Below are 24,053 nucleotides of genomic sequence, written 5' to 3'. Positions count from 1 at the left end.
CTGCATTTGCATTTAGTATAACTCAATTTTTACCTTTGAGTGTTTTGTGAATACTTATTAATTTATTTTGCTTTTTTGGATTTTGTAAATGACTGTTTTATTCTATCTGTAGATGCCAGGAAAGTGTTAGACTTATTCACCCTAAAGTTTACATCATCCAGAATCACTTTCCAGTATATTTATTACCCTAACTTTAATTGTCAGGTTTATGTTGCTGTTCATAAGTTAAAGCTGAAACCATTATTTAAAATACTTATGAGTTATTTTGAATTTTCTTAAAATTCTCACCTGAGGAGATATATATATTGGTTTGAGAGAGAGAGAAAGTGAGGGAAACATGTATTGGTTACCTCCTGTATGTGCCCTGAAAGGGGACTGAACCCTTAACTTCTGGATATGTGCCCTGACCAGGGATCAAACCCACAACCTTCTGGGGTAGGGGATGACGCTTCAACCAACAGAGCCATCCTGCCAGGGTGAATTTTGAATTTTAATTTTTAGAGTATTACCATTAATACTTTGTTAGACTCTCAGGTGATTTATCTTCAAAATGCTGTAAGACAGGGGCTGAAACTTGATCTTGAGTTCCTTTTTTTCTGTTAAGATGGTTTGTGACTTTATTGTACTTTTTTTTTAAGATTTTATTTATTTTTTAGAGGGAGAGCAAGGGAGGGAGAAAGAGAGGAAGAGAAACATCAATCAGCTGCCTCTCGCGTATCCCCAACTTGGGACTAGGCTTGCAACCTAGACATGCGCCCCTGACCAGGAATTGAACTGGTGACTTTTCCCCTTGCAGTACAACATCCAACCAACTGAACCAGACCAGCTTGGGCTTATTGTAGTTTTAATATATACATTTTAGTTTTTGAATAGGTTACATACACAACACGATTTTAAATAATCAACTTAGTCCCTCCTTTTGTCTGATCTGCCCCATTCTTTACCCCTCCTTTCAAACCAGTTGTTATGAAAGTTTCTTTCTGTAAATCCGCATATGTAGTCTCATATCCCTAGCTATTTAATTTTAACATAAAAGTAGCATATTGTATTTTCTTTCTACAGTTGCTTTTTTTACTTGAAGATTTTTCCATATTAGTGCAAACTTCCTCCTCTTCTCTTTTTACAGCTGCATAGTTTTTTACTTTTTGAATATGCTATGCTTTATGTAACCATTCTTCTATTGATGGATGTTAGCTTATTTCTAATCTTGTGTTGTAAAGATGAGACACACACACACACACACACACACACACACACACGACATAAAAATATACTGAGTTGGCCAAAAGTCTGTTTAGTTTTTTTCTGTAAAATAAAAGACATTTTTCATTTTCACCAATAAATACTGATTTGGATATTTTGAGCATGTCAACTGTGTCCCATGTGGTAATAAATTGATTGTTCTCAATTAGTGTCTCAGTTTAATCTCTGTCCACTTAGGCTGTGGAGCATCGTCCAAAGAAACATCTCCCGAATGAAAATTCACAAACCACTTCTGACGTGTTTCCTTTTTCCTGTAGTTTATAGCAAGCTATAGCCAGCCAAGTTCTGAAAAGCTTAATTAACACTCTTAGTAGTTAAGTCTCCATTTTTCTTTGAATGTGCTCCTTTTTCTGTTCATCTCCTTCATAGCATATACCTAGTAGAATCATCAGTCTTGCTATTGTTATTACCTAGTAGGAGAAATTTTGGACTGATGCTCTCAAAGTACTCCTGCACCCCAGCAACAGAAACTATGACCACTGTTAATGTTTTGTAGCAGCATAAGTTATCAGTGTAAAAATTAAAAATCGTACTAGACTGTTCACATTACTGTCATCATTCATGTTTATTGTTTTCTTAGGGAAGCTAAGTATTCCAACGGTGTTAGAAAACTCTGTTTCATGAGATAATATTATTATTATTTAGGTCATTAATTTTATAATAGTGCATATAATTTAATTATTTATGTATTTTTAGAAAGAGGGGAAGGGAGGGAGGAAGATAGAGAAACATCGATGTATGAGAGATACATCGATTGGTTGCCCCTCACACGCCTCCAGCTGGGAACCTGGCCTGCAACCCAGGTTTGTGCCCTGACTGGGAATCAAACTGGTATGACTTTTGGGTTCACAGACCTGTGCTCAATCCACAGAGCCACACCAGCCAGGGCTGGATCATTTGATACTTACTTTGAATGTCAAAATTTCATTATCTGGATTATTTTTTACTTCTATTCATAGAAGTTGTGGGTTAGTTATTTTTCATCCTTCCATGCATTGGGTCTCACCTCCCACCGCATCTCTGGCATCCTCTTTCATGTTTTCCCTAATATGTTATAATTTTGGTTAGAAATTCAGTGTGTACATTATTATGTTAACAGTATACTGATCTTAGTCACATAGTGTCCTGAGTTTGCGTTGTCCTCACAAGGTTGTTGTTGTTTCAATTTTCTGTAAAATGTGTGTGTTTTAGTGAGGGAGAGAGAGGGTTATTAGTAAGTCTATATATTGATTGATAATTTATAGTAAAAGTCTCCTAGTTTTTGTTTGTTTCCCCCATGATTTAATATATCAATAATTTGTCATTCTCATCATCTTAAGTAAGTCTCATCTGGACCCTTGGACCCTTATATATTCCTTCAGTCTACTGTAGTCTGGTGAACAGCTATGGTCTTAGGGACTCCCTTCAACTCCCTCTTGTGTTGGATCCCATGTTTTAACTCGTGTTTGGTTTACTTACTCATATTCAGTAGTTTCCTGAGAAAGGGAGTGTGGGAGATAAATTTTTTTGTGACCCTGCATTATCTGAATATATTTTTGTTCTTAACACTTGTTTGATAGTTTGGCTGATATAAAATACTAGGCTGGAAATAATTTGTGCTTAGACTTTTGAAGGCATTGTCTTTTAGTTTCCAGAGTTCCTATTAAATCTGAGGTTATTTTGATGTTTGATCTTTTTTGTATGGGATTTTTGTCCCTCTTGTTTAGAAAGCTTGTATACTCTTCACTTTGTTCATAAAGTTCACAAGGTTATGCCTTGTTGCTGTGTTTTGTGTGTATTTAGTGGGGCCCTTTTGATCTACAAATTTAGTTTCTTTAGTTCTGGGGCATATTCTTTTTCTTTCTAAAGCATTTATTTATTTATTTATTTATTTATTTTTAGAGAGAAGGGAAGGGAAGGAGAAAGAGAGGGAGAGAAACATCAATGGTGGTTGCCTCCTGCATGCCCTCCACTGGGGACCTGGCCCACAACCCAAGCATGTGTCCTGACTGGGAATTGAACCGGCAACCATTTGGTTCACTGCCTGCGTTCAGTCCATTGAGCTACACCAGCCAGTGCTGGGGCATTTTCTTGAATTATTTCATTGATTATTTCCTCCCCTTTGTTTATTCTTTTTCTGTAACTTTTTTTTTTCTCATCCTCACCTAAGGACATTTTTTCCCCCATTGGTTTTAGAGAGAGAGAGAAACATTGATGCAAGAGAGAAGCATCAATTGGTTGCCTCATGTGATATGGGCTCTGGCCAGCAGTGTCCACAGTATTGTGGATGAGATGAACAAATCCACACGGGCTATTGAAGTCCTGTGGAGAAAATGGGATGGCTCTGCCACTGTCTGAGAGAGCGCCTTGGCCACTCTCTCAATAGGAGAGCATCTCGACCCTTGCCTGGACAGGCTTTTATTGCTTTCTAATGGCATACATCGAAGAAGGTTTTCATTCATTCTACTCAGGTTTGCTTTAGGTGATTACTTTTTACAGATAACAAAGGAAAGGATGTTACCGATTACTTCCTACAGATTAGCAAGGAAAAAATGTTGCAAATGCAAGGGAACATAAGAGTAATTGGTCTGGTTACACTTTGTCCTTGGGAGAATTAGCACAGACTTCAGGAAGTTACTTTAAAGATATGCAGTAAGCATTTGCAGCTTCAACTCTGGGTGAGGGAGTTTTAGCAAGAGCATGCCTCAAAGCAGCCTAGGTACAATGCAGGCCTGGTTTCCCATGGTAGAGCCAATCCATGGGTTTGGCATCTTGTCTGCTGACACGCACCTATGGGCTTTCTAATAGGACTGGGCTACAAGTACCATTGCCAGGTGGATTGGTTCCCTATACTCATGTACACATCCAGACCTTGGGGAACAGTGCCTCAAATGGGGATTGTACGCATCCAGCCAGGGAGTCACCTGTGCCCACACTGGGGATCAAACCTGCAACCTTTTGGTTATGGAATGACACCAACCAGTTGAGCCACACTGGCCAGGGCTCTTTCTAGGACTCCTAATCAGATGTTTATTCTCCCGCATTGAACCTCGTAAGTTTTTCTTTTTTGTATATTTATTTTACTCTACCTATTTTATAGGAAGCTTCTTCAACTTTGTCTTTAAACCTTTTTTGAATTTTAAATTATTGCTGTTCTGTTTTTAATTTTCAAGAATTCCTTTTTGTTCCCTGCAACTTACTTCATTAACACAATATCCTTTTTATTTTTGAGGATGTTAATGGCAGCTTTTGTGAAATTTTCTCCTGTATTTGGTCTGTTTCAGGTTCCCTTTTTTCCTTCACTGTTTGTTCCTTTGTTCTCTCTTTTTACGTTTGAGGAGTTCCTCAGATCTCTGTTCATTGGTGAAGAGTAGCCCCAGTCAATGTGGCTCAGTTGGATGGGTGTCATTCCGCAAACCGAAACGTCACCATTTCCATTCCTGATTGAGAAACATGCCTGGGTTGCGGGTTCAGTCCCAGGATGCGATGTGTATGGAAGGCGATCTTCGAATGTGCCTCTTTTGTGTTGATGTTTCTTTCCCTCTTCTTCTCCCTCCTTCTCCCTCTCTCTAAAATGAAAAAAATTTAAGTCAGTGAAGAGTAAAGAGCATACAGGCACTTCTGAACAAGTGGAGGTTGTCAACCTTTAATTACCTTGTATGGTGACTCTCTCCTTCCTCCTTCCAGTCCCTTGTAAGTACCTTCTTCTTTCTGTTCGCTTAGTGACACTCCTCAGAGAATAGCCTTAATTCTCCTAGCTAGAAAATAAGAACCTGGCTTATTGTGTTCTAGGAGCTCAGTAAAGGGAAGACGACTGGGAGTTTTTAGCATTCAGTTCACTTGCTCCCTCTATTTTTGATTCACTAATACTTCTGGACTGTGTTTGGCGTTGCTCAGTTTAGAGACCTTCTGTTTTACTTCACCTCAAAGAAAAGCCTCTCTGGGGGAAGGGGAGAGGCAATGATCTGGTAGTTTGTGGTAGAGGAGAGGAGGAAACTTGTGTATCCATGCCTGCATGATAACTTTCAGCCAGTCCTCTTTATTTTATCTTCCTAAACTCCAGATGTACAAGGTGTTGCCAATTTCTGGTCCTTTAGTAGAAGGATGAGTGGTGTAGAGACAATTGGTTCCTGGCTTTGCTCAGTGATGATGTAGAATTTGGCATACTGGGATCTATTAAGTTAGTAACTGTCATACTTTATCCATGTACTTCTCAACTTCTAAGACATATGCTTGCATAGACGCACTAATTTATACTCAGTCATCTTCTGTTGTTACCCTTGTCCTTAAATGAAATTATGCCTTAAAAAATCTCTTTATTTTAGCTTTCTTGGGGATAAACCACAGCATAACTCTTCATTTCATCTTGAAGAGACTTTTAGCCAATCTTGTTTAGACCTTTCTACACTCTACTTTTAGGGTGCTCTTCACAATCAGATTGCTTCTAAGTTCTCAAGGCTGGTCTGCCATTTGACTTCTCTTTGGTTTAACGCCTCTCTCAGTCTTCCAACTTTCCCAAATTTTGATTATTGTTTCTCTTTCTGTACTTTGTCTTTTGTGTTACTTCTTTTAAAAACTACTTTCACTGTTATTTTTTAAATTAATTTTATTGAATTTGCTATTACAGTTGTCCCAATTTTTTTTCCCCTTTGCTCCCTTCCACCCAGCACCTCCCACTCACTCAGGCCATCCCCACACCATTGTTCATGTCCATGGGTCATGCATATAAGTTCATATAAGCTACTCCATTTCCTGTACTGTACTTTACATCCCCATGGCTGTAACTACCTATTTGTACTTCTTAATCCCCTCACCTCTTCTTTCATTCCCCCATAGACCCCTCCCATCTGACAACCATCAAGACACTCTCCACATCCATGATTCTCTCTCTGTTCTTGTTTGTTTAGTTTGCTTAGTTTTAGATTCAGTTGTTGATTTGTATTTTTTGCCATCTTAATTGTTCATAGTTTCGATCTTTTTCTTAAATAAGGCCCTTTAACATTTCATATAATAATAGTTTGGTGATGATGAACTCCTTTAGTTTATTCTTGTCAGGGAAGCACCTTATCTACCCTTTGATCGTAAGTGAAAGCTTTGCTGGGTAGAGTAATCTTGGATGTAAGTCCTTGCCTTTCACGGCTTTAAATCCAGCCCCTTCTGCCTGCAAAGTTTCTTTAGAGAAGTCAGCTGACAGTGTTAAGGGAACACCCCTGTAGGTAACTTCTTTTCTCTGGCTGCATTTAAAATTCTCTTTTTCTTTAATCTTTGGCATTTTAATTATGATGTGTCTTGGAGTGGGCCTCTTTGCATCCATCTTATTTGGGACTCTCTGTGCTTCCTGGACTTGTATGTCTATTTCCTTCACCAAATTAGAGAAGTTTTCTTTCTTTATTTTTTCATATAGATTTCTAATTTCTTGCTCTTTCTCTCTTCCTTCTGGCACCCCTATGATGTGAATGCTGGAACGCTTTAAGTTATCCCAGAGGCTGCTTAATACTATCCTCATTTTTTTGGATTCTTTTTCTTCTTCTTCTCATTGGTTGTTTTTTGATTCCTTATTTTTCAAATAATTTATTTGATTCTTGGCTATATCCACTCTACTGTTGTTTCCCTATAAATTGTTCTTTATTTCAATTAGTGTATCCTTTGTTTTTGACTGGATCTTTTTTATGCTGCTGAGTAAGTTCCTTGATCATCTTTATAACTAGTGTTTTCCCCTGCCCCCCATATAACCAATGTTTTGAACTCTGCATCTGATAGATTGCTTATCCCCATTTTGTTTAGTTCTTTTTCTGGAGTTTTAATCTGTTCTTGCATTTGAGCCATGTTTCTTTGCTCATTTTGGCAGCCTCACTGTGTTTGTTTCTGTGTATTAGGTGAAGCTGCTTTGACTCCATATCTTGGTAGCATGGCCTGATGTAATAGGTGTCCTGTAGGTCCAGTGCCACAGCCTCCCCTATTACCCCAGCAGAATACTTGAGGTGCGCCCTTCTTGTGGTCTGAGTAGACCTTCTCTTGTAGAGCCTTGACTGCTGTTGGATCAATGGGAGGGATTTACCCAGGTCAGTCAGCTGTGAGGACTGGTTGTGACCACTGACCACCAACCTCCACCATCCATGGAGGATCAGCTGTGCAGCGGCAGGTGGTGGTGCTCTGACGTGGTCTATAGTTTTCCACTGGGTGTGCAGGTTCTGCAATTTCCTGTGATGGTGGGATCCAAGGTCAGCCCCCACCTGTGTTCTGCCCTGGGCCACCCTGTATGAGCTATAAAGCAATCTGAGATGGTTGCTACTTGTGCTGGACTGAGAGATTCCCAGGTGAAGCCAAGGTGTGAATATAGGCTGTCTATTGCAAGTGGCTGGCCTGGGCCACTTAGCTAAAGGTGTGGGGACTGGGGACTTGCTGAGGCCAGCTGTTGCTTGTGTGATAGGATTTAGGAACTTGTGATGCATGAGCCAAGATCAGCCATTCATGTGGAAAAGTCAAGGTTAAGAATTTGGGTGGACCTGAAAGTTGTGTGGGACAGAATCTCAGGGGATCTCCAGGGTGGGCAAACAGTGTCAGCCAGGTCTGTGGAGTCTCAGATATGGCACCAGCCTGTTGGCTCTGTACCTCTGTGTGGGGAAGACTCAAAGTGTCAATGGCTGCTGTCCACCTTTCTGTCTGGGAGAAAGCTGTCCCCCAGCTCTCAACTTGATGCCAGAAACTTCATTTCTTTTCCTTATGCCACTGGGCCTTTATAGGTGCTGCCCTGGTGCAGAAGCTCAGAGAGAGTCAATCTGAGTAAGTCTGTGCATGGCTGCTTTAAGGGGAACTGCTCGGGACCCCAGCAGTTTGTTTCACTGACTCAGTCCCTGCTGGTTCTTACAGCCAGGAGTTATGGGGGGCTTATCTTCCTGGCACTTGAACGCTGGCCTTGGGGGCCTGATATGGGGCTTGGACTCCTCACTCCCAAGATACCCCTCCCAAATTTTTATCCACCGCATGTGGGTGTGGGACCAGCCTATTTCGTGTCTTCCCCTCTCTTACCAGTCTGGATGGACGTGAGTGATTTCTTTAATTCCGTAGTTGTCAGACTTCATTCAGCTTGATTATTGATAGTTCTAAGTGGTGGTGGGTCTATAGTGGAGTTGTAATTTTGATGTGGTTGTGCGAGGAGGCGAGCCATGTCTACCTGTGCTATCATCTTGACTGGTAGTCTTGCTTTTACTGTTTTTTAATGTGATTTTCAGAACAGACCAAAACTAAGTTTGAGTATTCAGTCTGCATTTTTTACCTTTCAACTTTTACACTTTAGCATTATTTGATAGTTTTTAAAATTTCTTACAGTCTTTGTCCATTTGGCTCTGGCTTACAACCTAGCGTAATGTCTTCAAGGTTTATCCATGTTGTATTATGTATCAGTACTTGGTTCATTTTGAAGGCTGGGTAATATTTTACTGTGTGTAAGCAGTCCAGAAGTAATACATTCACCCTGCCATTGACATCATATGCTCCTGACATCCGTCTGTTTACTTCATCATGCGTCAGCGAGGGAGGACCACTGAAGGAGAAAGTAATAGCCTAATGCCATGTCACAGTGCCTGCACTGTTCTCCTTAATTTATCTTAGCACAATGGGCATTTGATCATCACAGGAAGAGGATGAGTATGGTTAAATAAAATATTTTGAGAGAGAGAGAGAGAGACCACATTCACCTAACTTTTATTATAGTACGTTATATTTAATTTACTGTTGTTAATCACTCACTGTACGTAATTTATAAATTTAACTTTATCATAGTTATGTATTTATAGGAAACAACATAGTATATATAGAGTCCCATGTTGTTCATACATCCACAGAGGGTCTTTGAACATATCCCTGGGGATAAAGGAGGACTTATGTGTATTACATTTTGTTAATCCATTCATCTTTCAATGGACAGTTGAGTTTACATCTTTTGGCTATGGTGAATAATGCTGCTATGAACATTGGTATTGAAATATCTGTTCTGACTTCTTTTTTTTATATAATTTAAATTTTATTTTATTTTTATTATTATTATTTATTTTTTAGAGAGGGAAGGGAGGGAGATAGATAGAGAAAGAAACATCAATGTGGGGTTACTGGGGGCCGTGGCCTGCAATGCAGGCATGTGCCCTGACTGGGAATCGAACCTGCGACACTTTGGTTTGCAGCCCGCGCTCAATCCACTGAGCTACGCCAGCCAGGGCTGTTCTGACTTCTTATTGTATGTCAAGTCTTTTTGATTTGTCTTTAAAAATTTATTTTATTTTATTTTTTATTTCAGAGAGAGTGGAGGGGAGGGAGAAAGAGAGGGAGAGAAACATTGATTGGTTGCCTTCCATTTGTACCTCTACCAGGGATTGAACCCACAACCCAGGCATATGCCCTGACCTGGAACTGAACCAGATACACATATTAGGTATATTGGATTATAAGTGCAGGATGACCCTTAACCAACTGAGCCACCCTGGTCACGGCTGATTGTCTTTAAAAAAAAGTTTCAAATTTTGTTAATTCCCCTTGCTACTGCTTTAGTTTACAGGTTAGGTTCTAGTTACCTGTTGTGTGTGTACACTATTTTGGTAATCTCTGGTCTACTCAATGTCCTCTGTTTCCTCTTAAATTTTTTATTTTGAGATTAAGAAGGTTTATCTCCCTTAGATGCAAAACTGATCCTGTGGTTACACAGTTCAAATGAGGCTCCTCGCTGGCAACATTACAATGATCCAGGGTAACATGGTATCTAAGCTGTTTCAGGCCTGGACTCTGCCTGCTTGGTTTCCCACTCTTCTCATGTTATGATTCAGTGTTCCAAAGTACGTTGTTGTTGTTGTTGTTGTTGTTGTTGTTGTTGTAGTTGTTGTTGTTTAGGTCCTCATCCAAGGACAGTTCCATTGCTTTTTTAGAGAGGGAGGAAGGGAGAGAGAGAAGAACATCAGTTGGTTCCTGTCTCATACGACTGAGTGGGAATTGACCCCGTGGTCTCTCAGTCTGTGGTACATTACTCCAGTCAAATGAGCCACACTGGCTAGGGCTGTTTTGAAGTACTTTTAGTTCCAGCTGGGGTTTTTTCTTTCTTTTTCTTTCTATTTTTCATTCATGCATGCATTTGAGGGTTCTAGGCCCTCATACTGGAATTCGCTCCTTAATAAGCAGTTTACCTTAAAAAATTCTGCTTAGGTGTCCTATATGTCCTTTAGTTAATATTTTCCCCCTTCTTAGTGTTATTCTTTTATTTTTAAGGGTATTTTTAAAAAATTAAGGTAGATAAGGGCTATTTTGAATGATGTATGTAATATTACTGCCAGGACCACTATGTACAGGTAAGAGAGGGGAGGCTTTATTTCTTGGTTTCTTCCTCCTTGGGCAGAATCTTGATGATCTTCTTTCTTGGCCTGGAGCCTCTCTTCACCATGCTTGCCTCCTTGGTGTTAGATCTGGAGGTCTCAGTCTAGTCAGCCAGAAATTTCTGTAAGCCTTGTCTGCCTTCAACTCGTGCGGGTGTTCCATAAGAATCCACTTGTTTTCTTACCTTTTTTAAAAAAAGATTTGTATTTATTTACTTTTAAAGAGGGGAGGGAGGAAAAAGGAACAGAAACATCATTGTGTGGTTGCCTCTCATGCATCCCCTATTGGGGACCTGGCCTGCAACCAATGGATGTGCCCTAGACTGGGAATTAAACTGGCAACCCCATGGTTTGCAGGCCAGCCCTCAATCCACTGAGGCACACACCAGCCAGGGCTATTTTCTTTCTTTTTTTAAAAAAATATTTTTATTTGTATAGAGAGGGGGAGGGAGGGAGAAAGAGAGAGAGAGAGAGAGAGAGAGAGAGAGAGAGAGAGAGAGAGAGAAACATCAGCTTGTAAGAGAAACATGGATGGGCTGCCTCTGGCATGCCCCCAACTGGGGATCTGGTCTGCAACCCAGGCATGTGCCTGAGGGGAAATCAGAACCAAAGACCTTTTGTTTTGCAGCATGAAGCCCAACCCCCTGAGCCACACCAGTCAGGGCTGTTATTTTTTTTAAGTGAATGTTTGTTATTGGAATTATCATGCTTTTACCGTAATCTGTTTCTATATCTTTTACCTACTAGTCAGTGATATCTATTCTGTCCTCCCTATACTGCTGGCACATCATAAATGTTCAGTCTTTATTAGTTGGATTTACTTATTTATGGGAGAATGGTTTACTTCTCAAGTGAATTTTAAGAGCTTCTATATAGGCACACAACGTACCTTAGCAATGGTTTCTGTTGGTGGGTTTAATTTAATAGGTAAAGTTTAAGAAGTTAAGTTTTTTCATAACTTTTAAAATAGTCTGAACAGAAAACTGGGCTGTAATTTTATCATTAAGCATTTTTTATATGGAAAATCAAGCATTTCAACTACAGTTAATGAGAGCTGATCATAGGTATTCTGCATTCCTTGGTTTTACAGTTTTGTTTTGTTTTTTAAGATTTTATTTATTTATTTTTAGACAGAGGGAAAGGCGGGGAGAAAGGTAGAGAAACATCAGTGTGTGGTTACTTCTCGTGTACTCCCATACCGGGAGCCTGGCCCACAACCCAAGCATGTGCCCTGACTGGGAATCAAACCAGCAACCCTTTGGTTCTTGGGCCAGCACTCAATCGACTGAGCCACACCAGCCAGTGTGGTTTTATAATTTTGAAATTAGCATTTATAAAGAAGTTTCTATTGAAATTTACTTGACATTTTGGCTACTTTTACAGTTACTTCAAAGACAAGAGTTTTGAAAGTTCACACCTCTTTATACTTGTTCTAAAGTTCACTTTATAAGTCTGTCCACCCCCTCTTTTTCTTCTTTTCTTTTTTTCACTCTCAAGGAAGTACTCTTTTCCTGCTTTTCAAAAAAAGTATTTAGATTCTTTTTGTGTTTTGGAACAGAGTATGATTGTTGTGAGGGAATTAGATGTGAATTCATTTGAACTTAACATGATTTTCTTCCCTAGAAAGAGCCAAATCATTAAACTCTTTGTAGCACTGACTATATTTCTTTTGTGATATTTTTAACTGGTGTGAAAAATACTAAGTATGGGACATACATATATTAGGTATATTGGATTATAATCTTTTCTGAATGAGATTTGTATTTTTATTTGTATTTCTGTATTTTTAAATATCAAGTGACATTTGCTCTACAAAACCAATGTTTTACTCTGAATTTGCCCACCCTCTCTGGTCATTGGACTTACTGTGTCTATAAAATGGAGATCATACTACTTCTATCTTAACCCACGCATTGCACCTAGTGTAATGAGTGCCTGGCCCATAGTAGGAGCTCCATATGTGTTAGCATATTACACGTGGTGTCAAAACATTTCTCCTTATATTTTATATAAGGAGAAATATTTTTCTCCTTATATTTTAGCATGGTGTTTTTAGAGTTTGTGTGGTGGTTGGTTCTTGTTGATTATTATATTTGTGGTGCTGTAGCTTCTTATATGTCCTTTGTGTTTTCTAGTAATGAGGGACTTTATAGACTGATGGTACAAGGAGCTTTTAGTTTGTTGCTATATTAATTTGTGCTGTGATTAGCTAATCAGCCTCTAAGTGGTTTGGAATATATAGCTTATCAGCAGACTAAGCCATTGAGTGCTGTTGTAAACTCTTAAGCATTTTCTTGATACATTAATTGAACATTTAAAATTTTCCTTCTGTCGACCTATGTCAGAGTTTCTTGTTCTGTGGGGTATTTAGCTTGTTGATTTTTTTCTGGGTGGTGCAGGGGACAGAGGCTTCTTTGGCAATACTGTTTTAAATTTTATCTTGATGATGAACAGTCATCTTTTTAAAGTAATGACACTGGTTCTTATCCTTATCTAGTTTCCAACCGGAGGCCCTATCGACAGTACTATGTGGAAGCTTTTGGAGACCCTTCTGAGAGAGCCTGGGTGGCTGGAAAAGCGATTGTCCTGTTCGAAGGCAGACATCAGTTTGAAGAGCTGCCTGTCCTTAGGAGAAGAGGAAAGCAGAAAGAGAAAGGATATAGGCATAAGGTAAAAAAAAAAAAAAAAAGCCTCTTACTATCTTTTTGGGGGTGGGCAGGGAGGAGTCAAAGAAGAAGTATATTTTTGAAATATAAGCTATTCCCTTTGGTAGGAGCATACTTGTGAGAAAATAGGTAGAATGCAAGGTTTTTTGTGTGGAGGACATGGGACTGGCCTTCCAAATATTTATACTCAATATTTTGAGAAATGATTCCAGCTAATTTTTGTCATGTCACTTAGACAATACCAAATGGCAAAAGCAATCTTCTGTGGTTCTATCTTATGTAAGAAGAAACTGATCATCAAAATGAAATATTCTGCTTATTCCCTGGATTAATGATTCTCTTAAAAATGGAAAAAGTAAAGCTTTAAACATTTTTGTTTTGGGTTTTGTGTGCAGTTGTTACTGCTTAAGTTTGCAGTTTTATACCTGGTTATGTTTTAATAAAGAACGTGATGTTTTGTTAAAGTTGGCTGAGTAAAATTCATTATAGTCAGTTCTACAAGGGAAAATAATTCCTCTTAGATTGGTGTTTCATACTTCTCTGAGTATAAATACTTTAGATTACTTTATAAAAATCATAATTAGAATAATTTAGAGTCAGTATGCAGTCTCTGCTATTTTAATTTCAGTTCTCTGAGGACTGACTAGTGTCTTCAACTGAAAAATTACTGTAATCTTAAGTTTTTGTACAACTGTTGTGGATTAGAAGTATTTATAAATATTTACTATGTCATCAGGTTGATGCTCTAAAACAACTACCATGTGCTGCTGTCAGGATAAAGGAGGCCTGTAACTGTGTCCTTTCTAATCCTTTGTGAGGTGGTAGGAGGTATCCGAGTTTTTGTGTCACACCTTTAGCTGTATATGTAGATTAAACAACTCCCTTCTTTTGATGACTTCATTAGAGCTTTAAGGTTCTGGAAAATTGATTTACTCTGGTCATAGTCATGAGAATTAACACATGTGTTGTTTGTCTGTAAAGTAAACCAGATGGTGTTTATTGCCTTTGTAAGAGGAGGCTACCCTTCTAGGGACCTGAAGTTTTATATGCTCAGCAGAACATCCCTTTCACAAGGGTTAATTTGTGAATACCAAGTGAAGGTTAGAACCTTGACTAATACCTATTATACGAAGCCAAGGAGGTAAATGAAAATACGGAAAGTTGGGTATATTTCACAGAGCCTCAAATTACCTCATGCTGTGAGGAATCAAGAAAAGAGATTATGTAATTTGTTATATCCAGAGTATTTAGGTGTCTCTGGACTAAAAGAGTAAGCTCAGGAGAAAAGAGTAAGAGTAAAAGAGTAAAGCTCAGAGTAAGCTTACTCTGTTACTCTTGTTAGAATTCAGATTGTATGTAACATGTATAGAAGTATCTTGATTAGCAAAGGGCCTACTGATAATCAGAGGCTCAAATTTCAGATCTCCTATGGCAGGTCTTGACTCACTTGTTCTCCCTGTTCTCATTTTTTTCATATTTCTTATTTTCTTTTTATTATAAGATTTTATTTATTTATTTTTTTAGAGAGGGAAGGGAGGGAGAAAGAGAGAGAGAGAAACATCAATATGCGGTTTCTGGGGGTCATGGCCTGCAACCCAGGCATGTACCCTGACTGGGAATCGAACCTGCGACACTTCGGTTTGCAGTCCGCGCTCAATCCACTGAGCTATGCCAGCCAGGGCTTATAAATTCTTATTTAAGATATGTAGGGAGAAGGAGGAAGGGTCTGGTTATTACTTGATTTAGTCATGTGATGTTAATTAGTAATGTAATGCAGTCTAAGTTATGGTCCACTCTTTTGTCCTTACAAAGGCAGGGAAGATGGAGAGTTCATGAGATCAGTCCTTTCTCTAATGATAGATCTTAGTAGTAATGTAGTGTCGAAATCCATCAACTAAGCTCTGGGGGAGCTGTGGGTGTTAACCACCTGGGTGATCCCATACAAGGGGCTGGAAGAAGTGCTGTGAGACTTTGAAAAGCTCAATTGCGAGGTGTTCACTGATCATCTCCCTGTTGCCTCTCCTATTTCTTTGATAAGTGATAATATTTTTCTCCTTTAAATTTAAGGTTCCTCAGAAAATTTTGAGTAAGTGGGAAGCCAGTGTTGGTCTTGCTGAGCAGTACGATGTTCCGAAAGGGTCAAAGAACCGAAAATGTGTCACCAGTTCGATCAAATTGGACAGTGAGGAAGATATGCCATTTGAAGACTGTACAAATGATCCTGAATCAGAACATGACCTGTTGCTTAATGGCTGCTTGAAATCTATGGCTTTTGACTCTGAACATTCTGCAGATGAGAAGGAAAAGCCTTGTGCAAAGTCTCGAGCCAGAAAGACCACTGATAATCCTAAAAGGACTTGTGTGAAAAAGGGTCACATGCAATTTGAAGCACGTAAGGAAGAACGGAGGGGAAAGATTCCAGATGGCCTTGGTCTAAACTTTATTTCCGGGGATGTATCTGATAAGCAGGCCTCTAATGAACTTTCCAGGATAGCTAACAGCCTCACAGGAGCCAGCACTGCCCCGGGAAGTTTTCTCTTTTCTTCTTGTGCAAAAAATACTACAAAGAAAGAATTTGAGACTTCAAATTGTGAGTCTTTACTGGGCTTGTCTGAGGGTGCCTTGATTTCTAAACGTTCTGGGGAAAAGAAGAAAATTCAACGAGGTCTGGTGTGCAGTTCAAAAGTGCAGCTGTGCTATATTGGAGCAGGTGATGAAGAAAAACGAAGTGACTCCATTAGTATCTGTACCACTTCTGATGATGGAAGCAGTGATCTGGATCCCATAGATCCCAGTTCAGATTCTGATAACAGTGTCCTTGAAATTACAGATGCTTTTGATAGAACAGAGAACATGTTGTCCATGCAGAAAAATGAAAAGGTAAAGTATTCTAGGTATCCTGCCACAAACACTAAGGTAAAAGCAAAGCAGAAGTCCCTCATTACTAACTCACTTACAGACCACTTAAAAGATTGTACTAAGACAGCCGAGTCTGGAACTGAGACGTCTCAGGTTAATCTGTGTGATTTTAAGTTGTCCACTCTTGTCCGCAAACCCCAATCAGATTTTCGAAACGATGGTCTCTCTCCAAAATTAAACACCCCATCAAGCATTTCCAGCGAGAACTCACTAATAAAGGATGGGGCTACAAATCAAGCTCTGTTACATTCAAAAAGCAAACAGCCCAAGATTCGAAGTATAAAGTGCAAACATAAAGAAAATCCAGTTGTAGTAGAACCTCCAGTTGCAAATGAGGACTGCAGTTTGAAATGCTGTTCTTCTGATACCAAAGGCTCTCCTTTGGCCAGCATTTCCAAAAGTGGGAAAGGGGATGGGCTAAAACTACTGAGCAGCATGCATGAGAAAACCAGGGACTCGAATGACATAGAAACAGCAGTGGTGAAGCACGTTCTGTCAGAGCTGAAGGAACTGTCTTATAGATCCTTAAGTGAAGATGTCAGTGACTCGGGAACATCAAAGCCATCAAAACCATTGCTTTTTCCTTCTGCCTCTAGTCAGAATCATATACCTATTGAACCAGACTACAAATTCAGTACATTGCTAATGATGTTGAAAGATATGCACGATAGTAAGACCAAAGAGCAACGGTTAATGACTGCTCAAAACTTGGTTTCCTATCGGAGCCCTGGTCTTGCGGACTGTTCTACCAGTAGTCCTCTAGGGACTTCTAAGGTGTTGGTTTCGGGAACCTCCAATCACAGTTCAGAAAAAAGTGGAGATAGCACTCAGGATCCAGTCCATCCTAGCCCTAGTGGGGGTGACTCTGCACTAACTGGGGAATTGCCTGCCTCCCTGCCTGGCTTGGTGTCAGACAGAAGAGACCTCCCTGCTACTGGCACAAGCCGTTCGAACTGTGTTACTAGACGCAGCTGTGGGCAACCAAGGCCATCATCCAAATTGCGAGACGGTTCAGGCCAAATGGGAAAGAACACAGTGAACCGTAAAGCCTTAAAGACAGAGCGCAAAAGAAAACTGAACCGGCTTCCAGCTGTGACTCCAGAAGCTGCACTGCCAGGAAACAGAGAGAGTGGGTGTTCAGAGAATGGCTCCTTGAGAGGTGGACCAGAAGACCCTGGTAAAGAAGAACCCCTTCAGTTAATGGGCCGATTAACAAGTGAAGATGGTGCTCATTTTTCCAATGTTCATTTTGATAACAAAGTCAACCAGTCTGACCCTGACAAAATTCCTGAAAAAGGCCCCACCTTTGAAAACAGAAAAGGTCCAGAGCTGGACTCTGAAATGAACAGTGAGAATGATGAACCCAATGGTGTTAATCAAGTGGTACCTAAAAAGCGGTGGCAGCGTTTAAACCAAAGGCGCACTAAACCTCGTAAGCGCATTAACAGATTTAGGGAGAAAGAAAACTCTGAGGGTGCCTTTGGGGTTCCGCTTCCTGCTAACCCTGTAAAGAAAGGGGATGAGTTTCCAGAGCATAGACCTCCTCCTTCGACGAACATATTGGAGGATGTGCTGACAGATCCAAATCACACTGGCCACTTAGATTCAGTGGGGCCGCGGCTGAATGTTTGTGATAAATCCAGTGCCAACACTGAGGAGATGGAAAAGGAGCCAGGAATTCCCAGTTTGATCCCCCAGCCTGAGCTTCCTGAACCAGGTAAGGATTCCTGACTGTCAAAGAAAGGGATTAGAGGAAGTGATGACAATGATCCCCTCTGAAGTTCTTATGGAAGGGCCTAGTGTAAATTGGAAGGGAAGGATCATTACTTGAAGAAAGGGCTTTATGCAGAAGGGCCCGAGTTTAAAGGACCAGCTTTCCATATACTTTCAGAAATTAAGCTTTGTTAGAAGCACTTTTTTCCCTCTTTTTGCTTTTAGTAAGTTTCAAGAACATTTTGTTGTGTTCCCTACTTTTTTTGAAATCTGCAAATTTTGGGGGACTCCATCTGGTATTGTAGGTAATTGAGAGGCTCTGAACCTAAAAATTAAATCTAGTGTTAGTTTACAGAAATCAAATAGATTTTATTGAATGTTAAGCTTTCTTTTTATTTATTAATCCTCACCTGAGAATATGCTTATTGATTTTAGAGAGAGGGGAAGGGAGGGAGAGAAACAATGATGCAAGAGAGAAACATTGATAGGTTGTCTCCTGTATGTGCCCTGACCAGGGATCGAACCTGCAACATTTTGGTGTATACGATGATGCTCCAACCAACTGAGCCACTTGGCTAGGACTGTACTTGTATTTTTTAGTATATTCATAGACCAGTGTGACCCACCAGTATGATCAATTTTAGAACATTTGAATCACCCCAGAAAAAGAAACCTTATACCTTTATCAGTCTCCTTCATTTCTCCCCCATCTATAGCTTTGCCTATTCTGTGTATTTCATATAAATGGAATCATACAGTATGTGATACTTTTGTGTTTCATTCTTTTCTTTAGCATGTATCAATGCTTTATTGTGGTAAAAAAACACATTTACCCTCTGAACAAGTTTAAAGTGCACATCAGTATTAAATACAGGCACATTGTTGTACAATAGGTATATAGAACTTTTTCATCTTGTGTGTCTGAAACTCTGTACCTGTTGAACAATAACTTTTCATTTCCTTCTTTGCCCAGCCCTAGCAACTACCATTCTCTTTCTGTTTCTGTGAATTTGATTTTTTTAGATACCTCATATAAATGGAGTTGTAGTATCTGTCCTTTTGTGATTGGGTTATTTCATTTAGCACAGTGTCCTCAAGGTTCATCAATGTTCTGGCATGTGACAGCATTTCCCTTCTTTTCTGAGGCTGAATAAAAGTCCATTGTATGTAGATACCACATTTTCTTGATATACTCATCTATCATTGGACTTTAGGATGCTTCCATATCTTGGCTATTATGGATAATGCTGCAGTGAACATAAGATAGTGTTTTCAGTTCTTTCAGCTATATACCCAGAAATGGGATTGCTGGGTCATATGATAATACTATTTATAATTTTTTGAGGAATCTTCATACTGTTTTTCCATAGCAGCTTCAACAGTACTCTAGGGTTCCAATCTCCATATACTTGCCAATACCTGTTATTTTAATTTATTTTTTAGATACTGATCATCCTAACATGTGTAAGGTGACACCACATTGTGGGGTTTTTTGGCAGTTCCTGTTGATTAGTGATGTTGAGCATTTTTTCATACGCTTATGGGTCATTTGTATATCTTCTTTGAAGAAACATCTATTCAAGTTCTTTGCCCCTTTTTAAGTTGGGTTAGTTTTTGTTACTAAGTTGTAGGAATGCTTTATTCTGCATAGTATGGTTTGAGTATATGGTTTGCAAATACTTTCTCACATTCAGATTTTTTCACCCTGTTAGATTGTTTGCTGTGCAGAAATTTCTACATTTGATATCATACAATTTGTCTATATTTGCTTTTGGTGTTGTATCCAAGAAATCCTTGCTTATTCCAATGTCATGAATCTTTCCCCCTAATTTTTCTTTTAGGAGTTTTATAGTTTCAAGCCTTAAATTTAGTTGTTTCACCCATTTTGAATTCTTTTTGTATATGGTGTAAGGTAAGGGTTCATGTTCATTCTTGTGCATGTGCATATTCACTGTTCTCAGCACCACTTACTGAAGAGACTATCTCCATAGCGTAGTCTGAGCTCCACTGTCAATGCTACTTGGATCATACATATAAGAGTTTATTTCTGGTTTCTCTATTCTGTTCCATTGATGTATATGTCTATCTTGATGGTAAGCTCATACTGTTTTGATTAGTGTAGCTTTGCAGTATGTTTTGAAAACAGGATGTTAGAGGCCTTCGTGTTTTTCTTTATTATCAAGGTTATTTTGAAAGCAAACAAACAAACAGGAAAGATTATTTTGGTTGTTTTCAGGGTCCTGAGAGATCCCATGTTAATATTAGGGTGGGTTTTTTCTATTTCTACAAAAAGTGCCCTCAGGATTTTGGTAGGGCAGCAGTGAACCTGAAGATTGCTTTTGGGTTGTGTGGACATCTGACAGTGTGAAGTCTTCCTGTCCGTGAACATAGAATATCTTCCCATTCACTTGTCTTAAGTTCTTTCAGCGGTATTGTATCACTTTCAGTGCCCAGCTTTTCCACACCCTTGGTTAAGCCTACTCCTGAGTATTTTATTCTTTGTGCTATTGTAAATGGGGTTATTTACTTAATTTCCTTTTTGAATTGCTCATTATTAGTGTATAGAAACAATGGATTTTTGAATGTTGATTTTTGTATCCTGCAGCTGTACCGAATTAGTTAGTTTTTACAGGGTTTTGTTTCTTTGTTTTGTGGAATCTTTATGGTTTTTTACATACAACATCATGTACTCTATGAACAGAAATCATTATACTTTTTTCCTTTCCAGTTTGGATGTCTTTTATTTCTAATTCTTGCCTGATTACTCTGGCTTGGAATTCTAGTATTGTGTTAAATAGAAATGGAAAGAGTGGTCATCCTAGCCTTGTTCCTGAGCTTAGAGAAAAAGCTTTTGGTTTTGGTTTTGTTTTTTTACCATAGAATATCCTGTTAGCTATGGGATTTTCACATGTGATCTTTATTATGTTTAAATAATTTCCTTCTATTCCTAGTTTGAGTGTTTTTATCAGGAAAAGTGTTGAATTTTGTAAAGCCTTTTCTGCATCAGTTGAGATAATCATGTGATTTTTTTTCTTCATTCTGCTAATGTGTTGTATTACATTTATTGATTTTTATGTATTGAACTGTCCTTCCATCCAAGGAATGAATCCTGCTTGGTCATGGTATATAATTCTTTTAACGTGCTGCTGTTGGATTCACTTTGCTAATGTTTGCTGAGGATTTTTTTAAAAGATATTTATTTTTAGAGAGGGGGTAAGGGAGGAAGAAAGAGAGGAAGAGAAACATCAGTGTGTGGTTGCCTCTCGGGGGCCCCCAGCTGGGGACCTGACCCATAACCAAGGCATGTGCCCTGACTGGGAATCAAACTGGCAACTGGCCCTCAATCCACTGAACCACGCCAGGCAGGGCTCTTCTCTCCCCCTCTCTCTCTCTCCCCCTCTCTCTCTCCCCCTCTCTCTCTCTCCCTCTCTCTCTCCCCCCTCTCTCTCCCCCCTCTCTCTCTCTCTCCCTCCCTCCCTCTCTCTCTCTCTCTCTCTCTCTCTCTCTCTCTCTCTCTCCCTCTCTCCCTCTCTCCCTCTCTCCCTCTCTCCCTCTCTCCCTCTCTCCCTCTCTCCCTCTCTCCCTCTCTCCCTCTCTCCCTCTCCCCCGCCCCCTTTGGTTAATTTAGCCAAGGGGTTGTCAATTTTGTTTACAGAAAAACAACTCTTAGTTTTGTTGATACTTTTTAAATTCTCTTTTGCTTATTTCTGCTAATATATATTATTTCTGCTAACATTGGGTTTAATTTTCCCCCCTCATTCCTAGAGGTATAAAATTAGGGTGTTGATTTGAGAATCTTTCTTTATTTTTAATGTAGGTAGTTTCTTCTATAAACTTTCCTTGTAGAGAACCTTTGGAAGTTTTGGCATATTAAGTTTTCATTTGTCTCAAACTATTTTCTAATTTTTTATGGAATTCTATAATTTTTTATAGTCTCCATAGTTTTGCCTTTTTCCAAATGTCATATAGTTGGGATCATATAGCATATAGTCTTTTTAGCCTGGATTTTTTTCCCACTTGGTAAAATGCATTTAAGTTTCTTCCATGTCTTTTCATGGCTCAATAGCTCATTTCTTTTTAGTGCTGAATAATATTCCATCGTCTGGATGTACCACAGTTTATTTATTCATTCACTTACATCTTGATTGTTGCCAAGTTTTCACTATTAGGAATAAAGCTGCTAGAAAGAGCCATGTAAGTGTCCAGCTCCTTTTACATTATCTTTAAATAAACTAAACGAGATATGAGTTTGAGTTAGTGTAAAGAATTATTTCTCACATTTTGTCCTAATGAAGGTATTATGGCTTGTTTCCATGTATGGTCTCTGAGGAGTGTAAGAGCCTTTGCCAGGCTTGCCTGTGATTTTTTGTTTTTGGTTTCAACTTTTGTGTTCCTTTTATTGAAAGAACATCAGCATTGCCACATCCAGCTGAGGCAGAAACAGCTTCCTCTGAGATCATCGTAGCCTGGAACCCCTATTGCTTCTTAAGTAGACTGTATCCTGAATTCTGTAAGCATTACCTTCCGCTCTTAAAGAGCTTACAGTACAGTACAGTGACTATAACATGTTGAGTGTATAAACATGTGAGTTTTATAGGGAAATTATAATAGATATTTGTTTCATTAATTCAAAGAAAAATGGTATGATACTTTGATATTCTGACCACAAAACACAAGAGGTTTTTTAAAAGCAAGTACCCAAAATTCTATATTTTCATATTGTTTTCTGACTTTGACATACATGGTATACATTTTTTTAAATGTCATTGAGGTAATGGTATACAAATAATTAAATCTGTATTTTGATGATTCTGTTTGGAAGTATTTGTTTTCTAGTGTGAAACTCACTGCAACCCTGATAATGAAGTATATGCAGAGTGCTTTTGAAATTCATGTGTTAGTACTGATTAGTAAATATTCTATCTGAATATCCATCCAATATTCTTCATAATCCAGAGAGATGTTACTTAAAATAAGTTGTGATGTATTTTATGGTTTTATCTGATTTAGTATCTGTATTTTAATGTTAATTGTGTCTATGACTATAGGACACTAGAACTTAATCTTTTGTGCAAGATTGGATAGTCTGTGTGTTGTGTCTACAGAGCACTGAAATTCTTTCCCTCCCAACTTTTGCATATGATAAACCATAGCAAATTATTTTAGTCTCTTGCTGCTTAAGCCACAGTATTTTTGACAGTTTTCCATCTGTGTACCTTTTGGAGTACAGAGATGGATACATGAAAACACTGGGTTTTCTTCTTTCTTTTTAATTAATTCTGAACTTGTTTCTCTTCTTTTAGTTGTGCGGTCAGAGAAGAAACGCCTTAGAAAGCCAAGCAAATGGCTTCTGGAGTATACAGAAGAATACGATCAGATATTTGCTCCTAAGAAAAAACAAAAGAAGGTACAGGAACAGGTGCACAAGGTATGTTCCAACATTTCTACAATCTTTCATTAGTCTTTTAGGATGTTGCAGTTTGCCTTCAGTAGCGTATTTTGTCTTCATGGGACAATAATTTTCTTAACTGGGCTCTTACTTTTTCTGTTTTTACCTCCAGCTCTGGCACAATATTTAGCATATGCTAGTTACACAGGAAATGTATAAATGAGTCTTTGTACTCTGTGTGTGAGTGTTTCCTCCTTGTTTTCAAATTGTATTTAGTGATTTAGGAAAAAACGTTTGTAAAAAATGATTTAAAAATACAGTAGTATGATTCTAATTTTTAAACAAATGTTATTATACCTTATTTGATGTATTTTTTAATTCAATTTCTTTAAACTGAAGTATTTTATTTTATTATTATTTTTTAAAGGATTTTATTTATTTTTAGAGAGAGAGGAAGGGAGGGAGAAGGAAGGAGAGAAACATCAGTGTGTGGTTGCCTCCCACTGGGGACCTGGACTGCAACCTAGGCATGTGCCCTGACTGGGAATCGAACTAGCAACCCTTTGGTTCACAGCCCGTGCTCAATCCACTGAGCTACACCAGCCCAGGCTAAACTGAAGTATTTTAAAGTCAATCAGAGACATTTTGACTTTCTGTCCATAAGTAATATGCACCCCTAAAAAATAGAACCTTTTTCTTCATAACTGATATACCGTTATCACATCTAATAAGATTAGTTTATCTAATAACAAATCCACATTCAGATTT

The 24,053-nt window shown here is 38.8% G+C and overlaps 1 protein-coding gene across 12 annotated transcripts in view; it reads left to right on the top strand.

Moving 5' to 3' along the window:
• Nucleotides 1–24,053, top strand: part of NSD1 (nuclear receptor binding SET domain protein 1) — a 141,957-nt gene that overhangs the window by 67,074 nt on the left and 50,830 nt on the right. For all 12 annotated transcript variants that reach the window (XM_045823033.1, XM_045822960.1, XM_045823014.1 and 9 more), the window contains 3 exons: nucleotides 13,096–13,268; nucleotides 15,332–17,900; nucleotides 23,200–23,324. In XM_045823033.1, coding sequence (XP_045678989.1) covers nucleotides 13,096–13,268; nucleotides 15,332–17,900; nucleotides 23,200–23,324 — 2,867 coding nt within the window. The remainder of the gene's footprint in view (nucleotides 1–13,095; nucleotides 13,269–15,331; nucleotides 17,901–23,199; nucleotides 23,325–24,053) is intronic.

The sequence above is a fragment of the Phyllostomus hastatus genome, unplaced genomic scaffold (assembly GCF_019186645.2).
Source record: "Phyllostomus hastatus isolate PE091 unplaced genomic scaffold, TTU_PhHast_1.1 phas_contig_150, whole genome shotgun sequence".
NCBI lineage: Eukaryota > Metazoa > Chordata > Mammalia > Chiroptera > Phyllostomidae > Phyllostomus > Phyllostomus hastatus.
The sequence above is the reverse complement of the archived record's forward strand: the minus strand, read 5'-3'. Positions and strand labels throughout refer to the sequence as shown.